The sequence below is a fragment of the Manis pentadactyla genome, chromosome 2 (genome assembly GCF_030020395.1).
Source record: "Manis pentadactyla isolate mManPen7 chromosome 2, mManPen7.hap1, whole genome shotgun sequence".
NCBI classification, from domain to species: domain Eukaryota; kingdom Metazoa; phylum Chordata; class Mammalia; order Pholidota; family Manidae; genus Manis; species Manis pentadactyla.
Window position 1 is genome coordinate 128,319,805 of NC_080020.1, and position 19,987 is coordinate 128,339,791.

The following is a 19,987-nucleotide window of genomic DNA, read 5'->3' on the forward strand; positions in this document are numbered from 1 at the left end:
AATTACATTTGGAAGCACAAATGTCTGCATTTTGTCTTTCAGTGGTGAGAGTGGGGCAGGCAAAACCGAAAGCACTAAGTTGATGCTCAAGTTTTTATCGGTCATCAGTCAACAGTCTTTGGAGTTGTCCTTAAAGGAGAAGACGTCCTGTGTTGAACAAGCTATTCTTGAAAGCAGGTATTTCTTCATGTCCTTTGTTTCCAACTCGGGGACTTCACTTTCCTCAGGCTGTGGCTTACTGAAAAAAGAGTTAAAGTCAGTGGGCTGTTTTCTCTTTCTTGACTTCTTTTACAATTCCTCAAGGAAAAGTCTTGACATGTGCTTGGCAGTTTCTGATAGCCTCCCTCACCGGGCCAGGTTTGCGTTTGACTAGCTTGTGGAGGCCTCCTGGTCAGCAGGAATTTCACCCTCCAGCCAGCGTGTAACAGGGCTTAGCACGGAGATGAGCAGGTGCCCAGTGGTCTCCAATCCCTGGAGGTGCTCACCGTCAGCACTACGTCGCATGGCCATGGGCCGGAAGGGGGGTCGTGCACTGAGGTAGCACCTGAATTGTTGTTTCAGTTACGTGGCTGCCCAGTGTCTGATTTGGGTCTTACAAGATTTTTGAGTTGATAGGGGCTTTACACATCCTGTTATTTAGAATTTCATCTAGGAGTCAGCAAACTCTATCAGGGGCAGCCTGTTTGTTTTTGTTTCAGCATTCAAACCATTCATTTTTTTAATTGTCATAAAATACACATATTTATGATTGTAAGCATTTGTCAGTGTAAATACAGCTTCATAGCATTAAGTACATTCACAGTGCTGGGCAGCCATGGCCACCATCCGTCTCCAGAACTTTTGCACCTTCCTCCTAGAGACCGTTTTTATAGATACAGTTTTACTGGGACACAGACAAACTCGCTTGTTGATGGATGATTTACAGCTGCTTTCAAGCTGCAGCTGCAGAGACGAATAGTTGCAGCAAAGACCACCTGACCCACAAAGCCTAAAGTACTTATTATCTGGTCCTTTACAGAAGAGTCTGCTGACCCCTGAGCTAGTCTCACCCATTTCACAGTTGGAGAAGACCCAAAGAAATTGAGTTGCCCCAGGACATACAACAAATGGGTGAAATTTCCAGGACCAGTACTTTCTCAATTTCTAGAATTCAAGAGGAGGCTTTTTCTGTGCAGTCCCTGGCTGGTGTGGAGAAGCCCAGGCTAGTCTGCTCTGGGACCAGCCATTGCCGTCTCTTTAACTCTGGCTAGCATCCTGTGCTCACACAACCAGCTGTAAGATCTCCCATTCAAAATAGATACACGTTATAAACCCATTCTAGCCAATGCTTGGAAAATCTTGCTCTTCTGTAAATAAACACAGTCACCATAGGTCCTTTTGATTTCAGATTTGTCTTGCATTTGTCTATTTTGATATTTCTGAGGAATGTGCTTGCCGTTTTTAGATCTGCCCTGTTAACACTTGCTGCTGTCCTCATTTCTTTCTTTTTTAAAGTATAGCTCAAATACAGTATGCCATAGTTTCCAGTAGGTGTCATAGTGACTTGATATTTTGTTACCGTAAGTCTAGTTACCTATAACTACAGTTACGTACAGTATTATTGCCTGTGTTCCCTGCGCTATACTTTACATCTCGGGGGCTTATTTATCTTATAACTAGACATTGTTCTCCCTTCCTCCACAGTCCCATCATGGAAGCTTTCGGCAACGCGAAGACGGTGTACAATAACAACTCTAGTCGCTTTGGGAAGTTTGTGCAGCTGAACATCTGCCAGAAGGGAAATATTCAGGGCGGGAGAATTGTAGATTGTATCCTGTTTCATTTAGTGTTTGTCTGTAGTATTTGATTCTTTAAGCAGAAACTGTTCTCTTTTTTTTCTCTCTTTTTTTCTTTTTTTTTTTTTCTTTTGGTATCATTAATCTACAATTACATGAAGGACATTATGTTTACTAGGCTCCCCCCTTCACCAAGTCCCCCCCACATCCCCGTTCACAGTCACTGTCCATCAACATAGTAAGATGCTGTAAAATCACTACTTGTCACCAAGAGCAGAAACTGTTCTTGCTCATCATGAGGACCAATAAAGAATGTGAAGCATTTCTTCCTGGTTCTACCTAGTTATCGTTCTAATATCACTATGCTTGGCCTATTAATTACTCAAGGAGAAAAGGAACCATTTTTCTCTCAGAAATCTCTGATATCCTTAATGTAAAAAGTCAGATTCATTGTCAAGTATCAGTTATTTGTTGTTTGGAATAAATTCTGCCCCATAATTTGGTTCCTCCTAGGACGCCGTGTCATGTTTGAAATTGATTTAGATGAATCTGTGTGTTGATGGCTTGTCTTTTGGCTCCTGAAGTCTCAGTGTCAAAGAAACAGGGACTTGTAACTATTTGGGTAACAGAGAATAGAAAATTAAAGGCTAACTGAGCGCACCTTGGCCTGGTTTTGTTCCTTGACTTGCCGTTGCTTTCCACATGAAGATTTATTAGAGAAAGTAAGTAAACATGATTGAATTCACATTTCCTTCCATAATAACAATTTCTGGAAATTACTGGTTTGTAATAAGCAGAAGCAGCATCTCTGAATAGAAATCTGATTTATCTCCACAGAACCGAGTAGTAAGGCAAAATCCTGGGGAAAGGAATTACCACATATTCTATGCACTGCTGGCAGGGCTAGAACCTGAAGAGAGAGGTGGGTAAATGCGACACAGCAGAGAAATACATAGCGGTAATGTGTTTTCCCTTTAAAAACCGTCAGTGAGTGAGAAGACATCTGTTTGGACTTTGATATTATACCAGCCAAAACAAAATATATGAGAGCATCAGAAGACATTCAATTCATTGTAGAGCTAGATAATGTGGAGGGAAAATCATCAACAGAGAAATTTTGAGTTGTTTATTTTTGGAATCTTGGTACTTTCTGATTTAAAGGATGTTTATGAAAAAAAATAATGTGCCTAGTTTTACTTTTAATTCTTAAACACTTGGTTTTTAAGAGAAAACAGTCAAAACAGGATCCTCATCGATTTTTTTTTTCCCCAGTAACATTTCCTACCATCCCATTGAGTTTAATTCTATTTTCCCTAGATGATAAATAAGCACTTAATACCGTACTATAGAAAAGCTTATGTACTTTATTTTTTAAAGCCACAAAGTGAAAACTCTTTTGGGTTCTGTCTTATCCTACCAGTAAAGTATTATTTTATGGTTTTCCTTTTTTTTTTTAGAAGAATTTTATTTATCTGTGCCAGAAAACTACCACTACTTGAATCAGTCTGGATATGTAAAAGACACGACAATCAATGATCAGGAATCCTTTAGTGAAGTTATTGTAAGTTACTTTCTTTTATTTTTCCCTGTTAAAAGTGACAGATTTCATTATCTGTTTCAAAAGGTTTTTAAAAAATAAATATAAAAGTAATTACATTTGCACCGCTATGACAGAACAGATACTTTCTTCTTGTTCCCAGTCGCAATACAGACCATTCCAGGCTGGAAGGGAATCCAAGGAATCCTCTTTCTTTAGAAAACGGGTGTCTTTGTCTTTCAGGACAGATAGACTTGGTCAACTTCGGACAGCTATTCAAAAAAATAAAAATAAAACAAAAATCATGGGCTTGGCATTGAAGTAAGCAAATCCTCCATTTTTGAACTTACAAATTTCTTTTTGTTGTTGTTTTTAATGAGTTTTGCAGCTAAAAACAAATCTGTCAACCATTAGACCAGGTACCTTTAGGGTCTTGTCTGGTTCTCAGCCTAATTCTGCTTGCAGGAATAGTAGTCATCTTAACAACTGTGAGTTGTAGACACATGTGATGTCTTGTAGCTCCAGGTATTATAAGGATTTTGTGATAAGGTGACTCTGTGTAGGAAGCCTGGTCATCGAGCTGTATTAACAGCCCCACCTGACTGAACATGGCCAGTAGGGCTCATCAGTGAGGTCTCATGGCCTTTGCCAAAGTGATTATAGACCAGATGGTACAGGGATCTGGAGTTGATTCGTCATCATAAATGCAGCTGATCGAGCACATATGACATGCGCTTGATGTGAGCCATCTCTCTGGTTATTCGTAACAACCCTGTGAGGATAGGAACTGCAGTTGGGTCTGTCCTGTGACTCAGGTTGGTGACCAGCCTAATCACAGTGCCTCATAAAGCTAGTATCCATACACAGTCTTAACTCCAAACCCCAGACTGTCAATCACAAGGCAGGTCATACCTGCTTTGGGTGCACCCAGATTCCTCTCTGTTCTCTATCCCCCATTTACTCTTCTAGATTGTTCATAAGAATGCCTTGTGGTATGAAATCAAGTCTTTTTTTTTTCTTTTGGTTTTCACATGATCCTTTATCGGAAATTTTTCCTTTGTAGTACTTAGCTAGCTGGGCATTGCACTGTACCGCTGTTGATGTCATGATGTCATGAGGGAGATGGTCATCAGCTTTGCAGTCCGCAGACTGGGCAGTCCCCAGGATCTCTCTAATGGTTCCAGAAAGTTCTCTAGCTAAACATCAGTGCTGCATCTGTCAGGCCATGTTTACAATCTCATCAAAAGTGATGTTTCTGTTGTGCGTAATGTTTCTCTGCTCATTGTCTCTTGATGGCTCCTCGAAGGCTCTGATGCTCAGGTTTGAGGCAGAAGCATCACCTCTGTCTGGGCCTGTTTGTTCTGAATGGTCAGCTTCCCTAATCCTCAGACCCTTCCAATCACCCGTCCCTTTGGCGAGGTCATCACCAACCTTTTTGGGAGACAGAACCAGGGCGCCAATCTTGGGGGCCAGGGCAGACGTGGCACCAACTTGCCCACTGGTGCACCTCAGGTATATGACTCATCTCGTTGGGGTTGGACTTAGAGGGCATGGTGGAGGCAGCGGGTATTGGCTGAGCGCTGATTCGGGACAACCGAAGAAAGTTGCACCATGGCCTCCTCTGAGCCAAAAGCGGAAAATCAAGTCTTTTTTTTAAGTGGATACATACCACACACACATCATTTCCTCATGTCCAATGTATGTATCCTTAAATTAAAAATGAAATTAAAAATAGAGTAAGCTGTGCTACCAAACTCGTCTTCCCCTATCCCTCCCTTTTATTTGGTTCATGATGCAAAATGGTTTTTGCTCCCCATCTGTTTTTAACCTGTGAACAGTGTCTTGCAGATAGCATTGTCGTGTACCCTGGGGGGGCATGGCATGGGATTTGGCCCTTGCAAATTGGATTTTATGAACTGTGTTTTATTTTCTTTAATTCTTTCCCAATTTTGCTTTGGCCCCCTAAGACTTCTCTCCCTACTCAAACTTTGTCAATTCCCAATTGATTTATCACTGTCTTTGCTGGAAAGATCATATGTTAAAATAAGTATGAAAATTCATTCTTACTGTTGATGAGTAAGGCACAAAAAAAACCAGTCTGTCCCAGGATTTTTCTCTCTATTTTGTTTTATTTTTGCTTCTTTCCTAAAGCTGGAGAACAGTGTTTTGTGTCTGTGGTGACAGACTCCCAGTGCTCCACGTGGCAGTTCCATCCCAGAGCCCGTCCTGTTTAGCTCCCTGGCCACTAGGGAGCACTGGGCACCGAGGCCCGCCCTCGGCCTGCGGTGCCTGGCAGAGTTAATCTGACGCCTCCACTCTGCTTTCCTTTTGAGCCATCATTTTTTAACTCAGAATTGTTTGTTCTTTTTCTGAGCTACACATAATTGGCGGTTGGCCTACTTGCAGTGTGAGTGCTAGCTTTTATTTTTAAGTTGAAATGATGGGTTTTGGTCTTAGGATGAAAGGACATATCCTCTAGAAAGGAAGAAAAATTTATACATGAAATTGACATAATGTCCACAACAAACTTTGCAAGTGTTCTGTTTCTAGCTTCTTAAATACTCACTTGGCAATTACTGATTTTCAGTGTTAACCCATCTGAAATGTTAATGAAAATCCCATGAATGTGTATTAAAATTAGAAACACGTTAATTTTTGCTATTATTTAATCTTCTGGAAGTTCTGAGGGATGCAGTCAGAAAAGAAACAAATAAACATGCAACTTTGGAAAGAAGGAAAAAAGTATTCTTTCCTAGAGAAAATAAGTTTTTCTTCCCCTAAACCTACAAGAATCATGAACTGGGGAAAGGCTTAAATTAAATTTCTTACACCCATAAAATAAGATCCATTGCAGCAAGCAAAACATGCTCAAGGTACTTAATAATATGGAAAAACTAGCTTATTACATAGTAAGTAGGGAAGGCAGGATGCAGCAGTATATAATCCTTCTATTTAAAAAATAAGCATTTTATATATAGCATGTATATATGGCAATTATATATGCAGAAAAAAGATTGGAACAAAAATGTTAGGCTGAATTTGAGGATTTTATTTCCTTTATCATTCATCATATTTTTATAATGCATATTCAACTTTAATGATAGCATAATTATTATAATTGTATTTCTTAGATCATAAATATCACTGTCCATCCTAGCCAGCCCATATTTATGCCGTGTATAGCACCATCACCAGTAGTAACATAGAAATGGTGACAAAAAGACACAAGACTCTTAATTTTGTGTATTTATCTTGTTTGAGCACCTGCTGTGTGTCTCCACTGTTATCGGCACCACAAGACTATGGTGAACAGTCTACATATAACCTCTCATTCTTCTGAAGAAAGAAAAACAATTGGAACAGATTATATTGGCTGTTTTTTTAATGTAATTTATCTCAGTATTTCCTTCCAAAGTCAAATGCTTTCATTTGTATTTTCCTACGTTGATTTTGCCGAGCTTGGGAATGTCATTTTCTTTAAATGTTGGAATGCTTGGGAGTATAAACAAATTATATGTTATAAAATAACATAATATTACCTGTTATAACATTGCATAATACATTATTATCAAGTTACTTGTAATTTACTCTGCCCCGATTAGCCTCCCCTTCCAACATTTCAGTCACACTGTTTATTCAAGATTCATCTGGGGTCCCCATGCCTTTGTGAGTGGCACCTCCCTGTATCGCAGCTGTGTGAGACCTTGAGCAGATGTACTGTTTGGGGGTAAAGCACCTTTTTTCCTTAATTGAAGTGTAGTTAACATACTGTATTATACTAGTTTCACGTGTACAACATAGTGACTCAACAATTCTGTACACTATGGAATTCTCACCACAATAAAGTGTAGTTACCATCTGTCACCATACAGAGCTATTACAATATTATTGGGGACTATATTCTGTATGCTGTACTTTCATCCTTGTGACTTACTTATTTTATAATTTTTTTTTTTTCCTCTTTATCTATTTTGCTTCCTCTCATACCCCCGCCATGCCCCTATGGCAACCACCAGTTTGTATTTATGAATCTGCTCCTGTTTGTTCATTTTCTTTGTTTTTTAGATTCTACACATAAATGAAATCATAGGGTACTTGTCTTTCTCTTATTTCACTCAGAATAATCCCCTGTAGGTGCATCCATATTGTCAAAGTGGCAGGGTTTTATTCTTTTTTATGGCTGAGTAGTACTCCCTTCTCTCTTGTTCTCTGTCCCCCCCACCCCACCCTATATATATAATATCTTTATCCTTTCATCCATCAGTGGGAATTTGGGTTGTTTCCATATCTGGGCTATTTTATTAGTGCTGCAATGAATAATATCAAATGAATATCTTTTTGAATTAGTGTTTTTATTTTCTTCAGGTAAATACCCAAAAGTAGAATTGCTAGATCAGATGGTATTTTCTTCAGGTAAATACCCAAAAGTAGAATTGCTAGATCAGATGGTATTTGTATTTTAAATTTTTTATGGAATCTCCATACTGGTTTCCATAGGAGCTGTACCAATTTACATTCCCACCAATGGTGCACTTTAAATTTGTTCTTTTTTCTCTATTTGTTTCTAGTGTGATGACCATAGGTTTCCTTTGGATCTTAGGGGTTAGGACCATATCACATATTTGCCATCCCCATTTTCAAAAATACCTGTTTTCAAAAACCAGTTTTATAACTAAATTGCTGCTTGGCACTTCTGAACTATACTGAGGATTTCCCAGGGTTTTTTAAGCCTTGAGCCATATTATTGAAAAAATAAGATTATTATAATCCTTAAAGTGGCTACTCTTGCCAAAGAGGTGGGAATTGCTACTAAAAATATGGTGTCTAGGACAGTAAGAGACAATAAGTAAGGCTCTTACTATCATTTTCAGCATGTACATCCACACTGCTGCTAATAGTTGCAGCCACTAAATTATTCCATGGTATGATTAATGCAGTTACCACCCGACCACCATACTCCTAACTGATTAAATTCATTGAGATTTAGACTTGAAAGTAAAGAAGTCACAAATATATTAATCTATAAGCACATTTAGTTCTTTTGTTGTCATGTCTCCATATATAACCTTTGTATATATTTTGAGAACTTAATGAAGAATTTTTTCATGGGACATCTTTTGATACTTTTCATTTGACAGTTTGTAATTTTCTGCTACTGTAAGCTGCTTAAAAATTTTATTTCCTTTTAGTATTCTATAAAGTCCAAGTAGGTGGCTTAAAGAGTGAAGACTTTATTTAGTTTCTGTGGTCATTCTAAGATGAGCTAAAAAAAACTTGTCAGTTAGTGTTGAATATGTCTTAGGAGATATGAGGAAACTTTAATCATAAAAGGAAAATGGTAACTTTTGCACTGAGTAGTTGCTTTTGTAATCATTTTGCTGATGTCTGATTTGTTCCTACCACTGTTTGAAAGGTCTTGAGAATAAGAAAATATTGCGTATTTCTTAACCATATTTGCTTTACAATAAGTAAATTTGAATAAATATTTTCCCATAGGCTTTTTCAGAATTGGCAGGCACTTGACAAATACTTCTTCGCATCAATTTCTGTTTATACCCTTGAAATGAGTCTTCTAACCTGTGATTAAATAATTCATGGTGTTTTTATTTTTAGTAATCAACTTTGAGATATAATGTACATATCATTAAATGTTATCACTTAAATTATACGTTTCAGTGAATTTTGAATTCCTGGGTACATGAATTCTCATGTACCCACAACCACAATCAAAATAAAAGACAATTCTATACCCCAAAAGTTTCTTTAGCCCTCCAAGACCACTAGAAAACCACTGATCTCCTGCTTTCAGTCACTATAGTAGGTTTGTCTTTTCTGGAGTTTCGTGTAAGTGAAATCATAGAGTGTATTCTCTTGTGTCTAGTGTCTTGCTTATCCACATCACACATAACACAATTCATTCTTTTTTGTAGTGAGTAATAGTCCGTTGAATAGACAGCAATTTGCTCATCCATTCACCTATTAATAGTGTCATATGTTGTAAAAATATTGTCAAAACATTAAAATATGTGAGAGAATGTAATGATGAGCCTGCCAACCCAACATCACAACTATTGTATAAATATATACTACCTTGAACAATGTGGGGGTTAGATACGCTGACCCCCCTATGCAGTCAAACCCATGTTTAAATTTTGACACCCGTCCCCCCAAAAATTTTATAGCTTATTGACCAGAAGTCTTAGCAATAACATTAACAATTAACATGTATTTTGTGTGCTATATTATATACTGCATTCTTATGCTAGAGTAAGCTAGAGAAAAGAATGTTTTTTCAAATTGTTGCAAATCTCAAAGGCTTCCAGTGTATTTATTGAAAAAAATCCACATACAAGTGGGCCTGTGCAGTTGAAACCTACATTGTTCAAAAGTAAACTGTATTTTCAATTTTGTGTATTTTCTTCCAGCCTTATTTTCTTAGAAACTTACAGTTGCAAAAATATAATTTACTTTTTATATAAAGCTATCATAAATATCATGTGTCTTTATATTCATAATTTCCTTTTAAAAACTATACACTATTCAAACAAGTTTATTGTATTTGATTTGTCTGATTATAGGATAGTTAGAATTTTTTTCTCTGAAAGTGTTAACACTGTAGTGAATATTTCGCATGACTTTCTTTCCTATTGAGATTTTCCTTGTAACACATTACCAGCTCTGAAATTTCAGGACATTACAGAGATTTCTTTTGTCTTTTTATGTCCCTGGAAAGTAATAGAGTTGAATGAATAATAAGTTTTTAGGTGTTGGGTCCGTGGGCCTGACTTTGAATCTTGATTGTGCAACCCTGAGAAAGTTATATACCCTCTCTGAACTTTGTAAAATTATGTGCATGTGTGGCCCAGCATGATGCTGCTAAATAATCGTGTTTTCCAAAAATTATACTGATTTGTAGTGAGCATTACGTTACATATCCACGTTCTCTCTGTAGGTCATTTTCATCAGTATTGCCAACAATTCTGCCTTTGGTTGCATGTTTCTTGATGGTGGAAGTGGTGATTTAGCTAATTTCCCCCCAACAAGAGTATGACTCCTAAATCACTATAGAAAGTGAGTGAATCTTAGAGATGATTAAGACTGTTGGTTTCAGTTATTTAGGTCCTTGGATTTAGTAGCAAACCCCTCATAAGTGTCTGTTTTTATTTTTCCCAAAACCATAGAACATTAGCTTTCATTTGTTCTCCAGAGACCAAGACCTTAAAAATCCTTTGGAGAAAGTAAAAACAGAGATATGAAGAGTATCTAGGGAAGAAAGAGCCATTCAGATTTTCCATAGGTATCTATTATAAAAGGAACAGAAAACTCTGTGGAGGTCCTGATAGATAATTTTATTCCACTTATTTGAATTCCTGCCACATTTAACCATTGTTTAACCAGAATTTACCCTATGGGAGTACTATGAAGTCCTGTCCCCACTCCTTTTTTTATTGTAAGAAAATAAATGTTTTATTAGGCTTTGATATCTGCATTAAAAAGTATTTCTTTATCCACCAACAGAGGTAATTCTTTTGTGGCATAACTAGGGGGTTTGTTTTTTTTCATTGATTGGCTTGCTCAGCATTCTACATTCTTAATGTCGGGTTCTTGTATGTGTACTTGCGTAAAGTCTTTATCATTTGAAAGTGAGGAGCATGCCTCTATGTCCTGTTTTCTTGCCTTTAGAGAAATACCTAAGTGAGTAATGAGCATTTTTCATTTTCTTTCGTATGAAAAAAAAACAACATGTAAATATATTGATTTTCTTCCAGACGGCAATGGAAGTAATGCAGTTTAGCAAGGAAGAAGTTCGGGAAGTTTTGAGGTTGCTTGCTGGTATATTACAGCTTGGGAACATAGAATTTATCACTGCCGGTGGGGCGCAGGTTTCCTTCAAAACAGGTAAGATTGTTGCCTCCCACCTTGGCTTTTTCCCTGATAGGAAACTTAGACCTAAAATGTTTACTAGATGGCCTCTTAACAGGAAAAGTTTTCTGACCCCTGGAATAGAGAGCTACAGAACTTTGTATCTAATGTGAATAGTCTGTTAATAGAGGGTTGGAGCATCTGAGAAGTGATAACTGAATGGGATGGAAGCTGTGTTCTCATTCTTACTAAGAGAAAAGGAAAATGGGCCCCATAAGAGGAAATAGGACCAACAAGGATTAGATGTAGGAAAAATGGTATGCATCTGGGGTGTAGGGCTGCCGTGGTTTTTCAGAGTTACTTAGTGGTGGCACAGTGTGACGGGGAAGGCCTTTGGTTTTTAAGCAAGAATGCTTGGTTCATGTTCCGGCTCTGCCACAAGCTGTTAACTTGGGTTGTCCCCACCAGACTAGTGGCTCCTTGTCTATAAAGTACCTTAGAGGTGTGTTAATATTCAGTGAGTTAATACATAGTATGTCAGTTATCATTTCCTGGAGTGATTTATGTATTCTGTAAACTTTTCTGATGGAAGCAATGTATGAGGGCATGGAGGCTAGGGATTGGATAAGTTCAAGTTCAGAATGGCTCTGTGGGAGCCTAGAGTTTCCAAATAATTGACCCTAGCACCTTTTATTAATCTTAATACCATAGAGAACCCCGAAGAGGTCATATCTGTCCATGTTTGCTGCATTAGAAATTAAAACAGTGGCATTTAAAATAACTGTAATAAACCCATTGCATATTAAAATAAATATCATATTTTTATTTAAATGACTTTCTTCCAAGCCAACAAAAATCCGAAGACTGACAGTGTCTTAAACTTTTGCAAATTAAAAAAAATATCTAATGCAATGGATGAGTCTCATATCTGGTTAGATTCTCATATTTGCTTCTATGCTCCATTCGTTGAGGTGGTAGCCAGGGGAAATCTTCTGCTTACTAGTGATGGAATGAGAGTAAAATAGCAGATAACATCTTAGTATTATTATTTAAAATACTTCTGACCTTGCAAACCTCTGACAGCATCTTGGGGATTCCACCCTCAAATCATGCCTTGTTCAAGCACCAGGTTCTGTGCTACTAACCTGAGATACATTAAGGGAGTGAATTAATTTACCAGAACAGGTGTTCTGTAAGCTCTGCCTGAGGAATTTAGGAATAGTCTCGGCTTTGATGTGTTGCTGTGTGGAGTTAGCTTTGAACCTGTTTGGGTTCCCATGGCCTGTCCCTTCTCCGGGCTGTGTGTCCACTTCTGTTTTGTTCTTGATCCCCAGCCTTGGGCAGGTCTGCAGAGTTACTTGGGCTGGACCCAACACAGCTCACGGACGCTCTGACCCAGAGATCCATGTTCCTCAGGGGGGAGGAGATCCTCACGCCGCTTAACGTTCAACAGGTACACGTGTTTTTCCAGCAAAGCTTGTTTTAAAAGATGCTCCTGGGTTATCATTTCTATGGCTTTGATTCGAATAAGTAACTGCAGTGAACCATTCACGTAACTGGTTCACGATCAGAAATAAAGATACTCATACTGGGAGATAGACAAAGTTCTTGGGTTGTTTTCTTACAGGCACTGTGGTGTCATCTTTAAGAGGATTTGGTCTGAGGGAGATTTTGTGATTTTGAGTCCTGACTGTTACACTTCTTACTTTGAGTTCTTGGGAAATTTTGTTCTCTGTGCCTTGGTTTCCTCCTCTGTAAGACAAGGAAAATTACCATACCTAATTACAGGATTCTTGTAAGGGTAACAATCTCCAAATAAATTTTATTTCATTTAGTTTAAATAAGCCCTAAGTAAGCATTAGCTGTAATTATTTGTTAATGAAAACAATACAACAGGACATTGTATTATTTTTGCCTCTGCCACTGCCTTGAGCCAATTATATGTGCCAGCCCTCTAATAACCAATTTCTTGATTGGATAAGAAAAAAATGCTAACTATACCATGAAGACAATTTTTATGTGTACAAAGTAGAATATCAGAAGATGATAATAACACTCAGGTCTGAATTACAGTTTTAAACCTAATCAAGTTTGTAGCTGTATATATTGATTCAAATCCTTTCCTATAACTTAACATACAAAGTTGGTTTTGAAAGCCTGATATTTAAGGGAATTCTTGGTGAACCCTGCTTTTGTACAGTAAATAGGCAAGCTTTAGTTTGCCCTTTCTTTAGACATCCGGGTGGTGTTGATTCACTGAACGCTGGGTGTGAGGTGCCTGCCCTGTTTGGCGGGGTGTGGGAGATGGGCTCACCTCACCTGCCTGGACTGTGTGTGGCCCCCCCGGAAGTGGTGACCCTGTCTCCTCTTGCCACAGGCAGTTGATAGCAGGGACTCCTTGGCCATGGCACTTTATGCACGCTGCTTCGAGTGGGTGATCAAGAAGATCAACAGCAGGATCAAAGGCAAAGATGACTTTAAATCTATCGGCATTCTTGACATCTTTGGATTTGAAAACTTTGAGGTATGCTTCCTGCAAGTGGGACACATGAATTCTTTTCTCTCCAGGACTGGCTGATCTTAAATCTCTTTAAACAAACATGGATATTTTTTCCCCCACAGATTTCATTTTTCCTTTTCTTCACCTTTATTTGTAACAGTGAGAGCACTAAAGATACTTGTTGACTGGTTTCCCCCCTTAGGTTAATCACTTTGAGCAGTTCAATATAAACTATGCAAATGAGAAGCTTCAGGAATATTTCAACAAGCATATTTTTTCTTTAGAACAACTAGAATATAGCAGGTGAGCACTCAGAATTCCATGTCGATTCTTTTTAAATTAGCCACTAAATTAGATAGTTTAAAAGCTATATTTTATTCTAACTTGGTCCTTTTTATTCTTCCTACAGAGAAGGATTAGTGTGGGAAGATATTGACTGGCTAGACAATGGAGAATGCCTGGACTTGATCGAGAAGGTAATGTATTGAGGAAGAATTGTTGGTCCCAGGAGTGTCCAGCTGGGCTGATTCATATTTATGGGAACGAAGTTGCTTGTGAGAACACGCACATCAAAGATGTGAATGTTTAGAACACAATGGACCGTTTGGAAACATAAATGTAAATGTGCAAGGTTGGATTTAAATACTTGGCAACTTCAAACCTATTGTCTGACTGAACTCTGTGTTTTGGAATCAATAGTGTGTGAATCGGCGTCACTTAGATTTTAAGTGAGTATCAAAACCCTTGCCAGACCAGTAGTAGACTGGCCAAGTGTCAAAGTTTTATCTGCAAAATTGCAATGGGCTCAAATATTTTTATGTTTATGTGGAATTTAAATTAGATTTTTTTTTTTACGGTATCATTCTGGATTTTTTCCAATCTGTGAAATTATTATGCCTTTTAGCTACTTACAATAGAAAGGAAAGGCACTCTAAAATATTTTGAGGCATACATTCAACTTTTAATTCATTTAACCGTTTTTCCCTCTTCTAGAAACTTGGCCTCTTAGCCCTTATCAATGAAGAAAGCCACTTTCCTCAAGCCACGGACAGCACTTTATTGGAGAAGTTACATAATCAGCATGCTGTACGTCAAAACCTGCCGATTCTTAGTTCCATCTAAATAGCAAATCTGTGGATTAAGATTGCATACTAATTATTTTCATTCTGTTGGTCCCCACTATGCTTCCCACCTTTGATTTTTTTTCCTCAACCAAAGCTCTTCTCCGAATGCTTGAACTAAATTGCAATGGGCCAAAGGGGTAGATTGGGGCTCCTTGTCAGAATATGCCCACATTTATGACTATAGAATTTTATATTTTTAACCTACTGTAGTGACATAAAAATGACATGGTTTTGCCAAGTTACATCACATGCTGTCTTAAACCTCTGATCCGTGGTGGGTTTTGAAATTGTCTTCACTGTTGTAGTTAGTTTTCTTTGGAAGTCAGTGAAAATCACTAATGGAAATGAAGCATTTTTATTTTTATTTTTTTAATTAGAATAACCACTTCTACGTGAAGCCCAGAGTTGCAGTCAACAATTTTGGAGTGAAACACTACGCTGGAGAGGTAATTTCTTAAATAAGATCCTTATTGGCATCTGTCCATTTAGTATTTAGAGAAATGGTAATTTCAAAAGCCAATCCTAAGTATAATGCAATGACTGCTATTCTTAAGTCCAGCTTTTAAAGGAGATATTTGTGATGTGAAATTATTCTTTGGACCAATTCTACCTTTTCTCATTTATTTAAAACCAGGTGCAGTATGATGTCCGGGGCATATTGGAGAAGAACAGAGACACCTTTAGAGATGATCTTCTAAACTTGCTCAGAGAAAGCCGGTATGTCAATTTCCTCCCCAAGACATTGTTAGCAAGCAAAGTAATATTGGTGCAAATGCCTGTAATTTATGAGCATAGAAAAAAAGAATATGGAAGCAACCTGAACTATCATTTTCTTCCCTGAACAATATTTTATTGATAAAATGACATAAAATAATACTATTAGTGATTACCATTTCATGAGGTACTGTAAGCACAGCTAGTCTGTGACACATGCTGTTATTAATCCTACTATGCAGACAAGAGACTGAGACCCAGAGCAATTAAGTGACTGGCCCAAGATGCCACAGCTAGTTTTGATCTATCTCTGGCTCAGTAACCTAAGATCTTAACCAGTATGACCTCTTCCTTCACAACAAGCTTAGAGCTATGGCTTAACTTGATCGCAGCCTTGGGATTGTAGGGCCCATAGGCCATCTAATGAAGGATGACAAAAGAAACAAGTATGAATTTGGCTGAAATGATAAATTTATCACACATTCCTTCATGAATTGTAAATTCACACCATTAAGTCAATAGTTGATTAGCGATGTATATAAAGTCAGGAGGCTTTGTGAGAGAGAAGTGGGGGAACTAACCCTTTCGGTAAAGCTTTTAATTCCTGTGTCAGATCCAGTGTGAGTCTATAACAAAAACAAATTTTTTAATATCTAAGGAAGGAAACAAGCACAATTATTAAAAACCTGTAAATACTTTTAGAAATGCAAATGCCAGGAGGCCACCTGTCACTTAGGTAGCTGTGAACTGGGAGCAAAGGCAGTCCCCCTACAATGTCAGCTTAGCAGCTCAGAATTGGAAGTGTTTGGTTTTTAAATTTGCTTTCATTCTCCTCTCTGAAAATGCCCCATTTACAACATCGTCAGCTATTTTTATCTTCCGATGAGTGTTCAGACCTGTAAAAATGGCAGTGTTTTTAATATACCATAGCATGGTATCCATCCAAAGAGTTTCTTAGTTATTAAAGTGATACATTTAAATAAAAGCAGCCTCATGTAAATAGAAGCATTTCATTGTAAAGATCCTAGGCGTGGAGATGAACCTCTGTCATAATGTAGTGGTTCTGTGGTTGGAGGGAAGAACGTCTGTTGCCATCGGCAAACTGGGGGGCTGGGTCGTCTGCTCACTGTGCTCTCTTTCACCTTTGACATCTGTGACATTTTAATGGGACCAAAGCTTTTCTCCAAAGTGCTCAAAGCACAGTTAGAGAACTTCAAAGAGTGAGCATGAAATAGCATCCTAGAACAAAAATGGGAAAGGGTTGGGCAAGGCGAGAAGTGACGGGGCAGCCTGATGTGGCCGCCTTGGGACACAGCATGGATGGCCAGACATTGTCCCCACCTTTCCTGGGCTCAGTGAGGCCACCAACAAGCTCCCCACACCCTTACTTTACAGCCTATAACATCTTCATGCAAGGAATATAAAAAGAAGTTATTGAGTGGCCTTTGACTTTCTTAGCTCATAGTGGGCATGAATTTTATAGAGCTTTTTGGTAGTAATAATAGTTACCATCAGCACTTACAGTGTGCCAGGCACCATGCTCAGCCTTCAGATTACATTTTCTCATTTCATTCTTACATTATGGGATAAATTCTAAAATTTGCCCCCCATGTTCATAGGTGAAAAAAATGAGGCCAGGAGAGTCAAGCAGTCCTGCCCAAACCACGCAGCTAGGAAGTAGCAGAGGCAGAATTTGAACCCTCCTCTCGCACCCCAGGGATAGCACCTTTCCATCTGTTGGCGGTTGGGTCTTTGCAGCCCTGAGATGCGAAGAACAAATGAGGCAAGGAAATGAAGGCTGCAAGAGCTTAGGTGGTGCTCCGGGAAGCGGCATGTCACCCTGGGTCACGTGAATCCAGTCCACTTCCGCCTTCTCTGGTGCTCTGAAGGCGGCCACATTTTTTCCCCAATTCCTAAAGCTCTTTGGCAATGGTTGGTTTGAAATCTTTGGAAGTTGCTCTTCCAAGCCTCGGTATGTTACATTCAGTGGGAAAATGTGTTGTAATTATAGTAATCCAACACCTAACAATTGGGGATGTGCCCTTCATGGCCCTTCTGCTCTTTGCTTACACAGATTTGACTTCATCTATGACCTGTTTGAACACATTTCAAGCCGCAATAACCAGGATACCTTGAAATGTGGAAGCAAACATCGGCGGCCGACCGTCAGCTCACAATTCAAGGTCAGTGTACTCTGCTGGCCTTAATTGATCATTACTGTGACCTTAAGTATTGAAAACAGGAATTGGATGTGCATGAGATCTGTGAGGTATTTACTTTCTTTTATATAGTCCTTTTAAACTAGACAGTGTTTTAGAAACAAAATATACGTCTTTTTTGGAGTCAGATGAAAATGTAGACTTTTTTTTTTTGGCCTTTTTAAAAATAGCTGCTTATTCTAAGCTTATGAAATAGTAGTTCTTAAGGAGGACTGTTTGGCCACTTGGGATCATTCTCATTTGTATTTAGAGGCTCATGTGAATATAGTCTATTTCTTCCCATATCTGGATTTTTATATTTTTGTCAGGTATATTTACAGAATCTTAATTGGGAATAATCACCAGTAAGTGCATATTTAAATAAGATCAATGTCAGTTACCTTGTCCAGATGTCCAGATTTCAGGGAAAATAAGGAACAATCTTATTTGCATTGTGTGTGTGTGTGTATATATATATATATATATATATATATATATATACATATATATATATGTACGTGTTTTAGAAAGTTTAGAGATAGAGCATATGAAGACTGTTTCCCTAACGTAATTGTTCTGTCTGACCCCAAGTGATAAATCCTAATAGGGAGGAACCTGGAGGCATGTCAGTCAATAGGCATTTATTAAATGTGCCCTCTGTGAGGCCATCTTTCATTCACAGTTGGACGCACTGGGTAGAGTTCTTTGTGAGGTCTGCTGTACAGCATGGTTGCCAATGAGCCAGATATGCACCAGCATGGCTGTGACAGTGTTGGGTATGTAATGTGAGGAGCAGGTTGCACCCAGATAGGATATAATTATAATGGCTCTTGTTTATTAGGTACTTATTATGTGCCAGTCATTGGGCTAATCACCTTATATACACTATCTTGTTCCTCCCTCCCATAATCTTATAAGTACATGTTATCATCCCCATTTTATAGATGAGGGAACTGAGGATTAGTGACATGGAGACCCATTCACTCCCTCTGTGAGGACGAAGCTGGGATTTGAATTCAACCTGTCTAACCTGTCTGACTCTCAGACCTAGGCTCTTAATCTTCCAGTGGAGGTGTTACGTTTTCTTTTTCTAGGACAGTGTATTGTCTTGGAAGACTTGTGGATACTTGGGGCTTAAGTTGGACTAGGAATCAAGGCAATGGGAAGAGTGGGCAGGCCCTGCAGGTAGAGACAAGGGCAAGAGGAAGAGGCCTGAGACAGGAATCGGGGCCCTGTCTTGGGGGACTTGCATGAGGTTGAACTGGTACCGCAGTTCAAAGGGCCATGAATGCCATGACCTTCTATCATCTATGAGAAATTGAAAGCTTAGCTTTCTGAGCAAAGAAGAAACGAATCAATGTAGTGTGGCAGATGACCCAGTTTCTTCAGGGAAATTGTAAGAAGGAAAAAGAAATGGAGGAATGAACCAATCAATTAAAAGAGACTTAAAAATCACAGCAGCACCACTAGGTGAACTTACTGCATTCCAATTTCAAAGAACCGACCATTTAAAAATTATGAAATTTGAGACAGCTGAGTATTATAACATGAAGCTTGAAGACAGTCATGTTATTTAGTATTGATAGTAAGGGACAGTCTTTTTAGGATGATGATCTGATAGTTACATATATGTTTTAAAGTGTTCAGCCTTTAATACGTAGTCAAACTTGGGCGAAATAATTTGGTATCTAGGATTTGCTTTTCTACAAAAGGTGGGTGTGGTATGTAGGAGACAGAGATGAAATGAGATTAGCCATGAGCTGAAGCTCATGAAGAATACTCATTACATGCTCTGCTTTGGCAAATGTTTGAGTCTTCACAATAAAAAAAAACTGAAAAAAAAAAAAGCGGGTACTATAGAAGATTGATCTGCCTGAAGATTTGAAGATAACAGAGAAAGGCTGTGGCTCAAAGACCAGTGAAGGCCTGGTATAGGCCCTCTTTTTGATGGAATTAATGAATTAGGAATTACTCCAGTGAGAGCAGTCTCAGAATTCTGTACTAAACATGGAAATATCCTAGTGGTTTTTGCTAGTTTTTTTTTTTTTATTAAATGGTACTATTTCAAGGAAGTGACAAATGAGTTTTATATATCCTGAAATAATTTCGGTGACAATGAATTGAATACCTTTGCTTTATTTTATATTAGAATATCATTAAAAATAAAAATTATTATTCCTTTGATTTATACGGTTCTGTTTTTCCATTCTTGTTCTGATGAGTGCTAGGGGGCTGAGAAATTTAAAGAATGACAATAAGAGACTAAGGCAACATAC

The 19,987-nt window shown here is 38.3% G+C and overlaps 1 protein-coding gene and 1 pseudogene across 1 annotated transcript in view; one reads left to right on the forward strand and one right to left on the reverse strand.

Moving 5' to 3' along the window:
* MYO10 (myosin X) overlaps nucleotides 1-19,987 on the forward strand; it is a 210,736-nt gene that overhangs the window by 121,286 nt on the left and 69,463 nt on the right. Inside the window, exons 5-17 of the mRNA XM_057496186.1 lie at nucleotides 43-177; nucleotides 1,684-1,801; nucleotides 2,592-2,697; nucleotides 3,233-3,336; nucleotides 11,082-11,211; nucleotides 12,510-12,628; nucleotides 13,553-13,699; nucleotides 13,878-13,978; nucleotides 14,085-14,151; nucleotides 14,669-14,761; nucleotides 15,177-15,245; nucleotides 15,434-15,516; nucleotides 17,588-17,696. Of these exons, the coding sequence (XP_057352169.1) occupies nucleotides 43-177; nucleotides 1,684-1,801; nucleotides 2,592-2,697; nucleotides 3,233-3,336; nucleotides 11,082-11,211; nucleotides 12,510-12,628; nucleotides 13,553-13,699; nucleotides 13,878-13,978; nucleotides 14,085-14,151; nucleotides 14,669-14,761; nucleotides 15,177-15,245; nucleotides 15,434-15,516; nucleotides 17,588-17,696 (1,381 nt within the window). The remainder of the gene's footprint in view (nucleotides 1-42; nucleotides 178-1,683; nucleotides 1,802-2,591; nucleotides 2,698-3,232; nucleotides 3,337-11,081; nucleotides 11,212-12,509; nucleotides 12,629-13,552; nucleotides 13,700-13,877; nucleotides 13,979-14,084; nucleotides 14,152-14,668; nucleotides 14,762-15,176; nucleotides 15,246-15,433; nucleotides 15,517-17,587; nucleotides 17,697-19,987) is intronic.
* On the reverse strand, nucleotides 3,343-5,751 carry LOC118918139 (60S ribosomal protein L12-like; annotated as a pseudogene).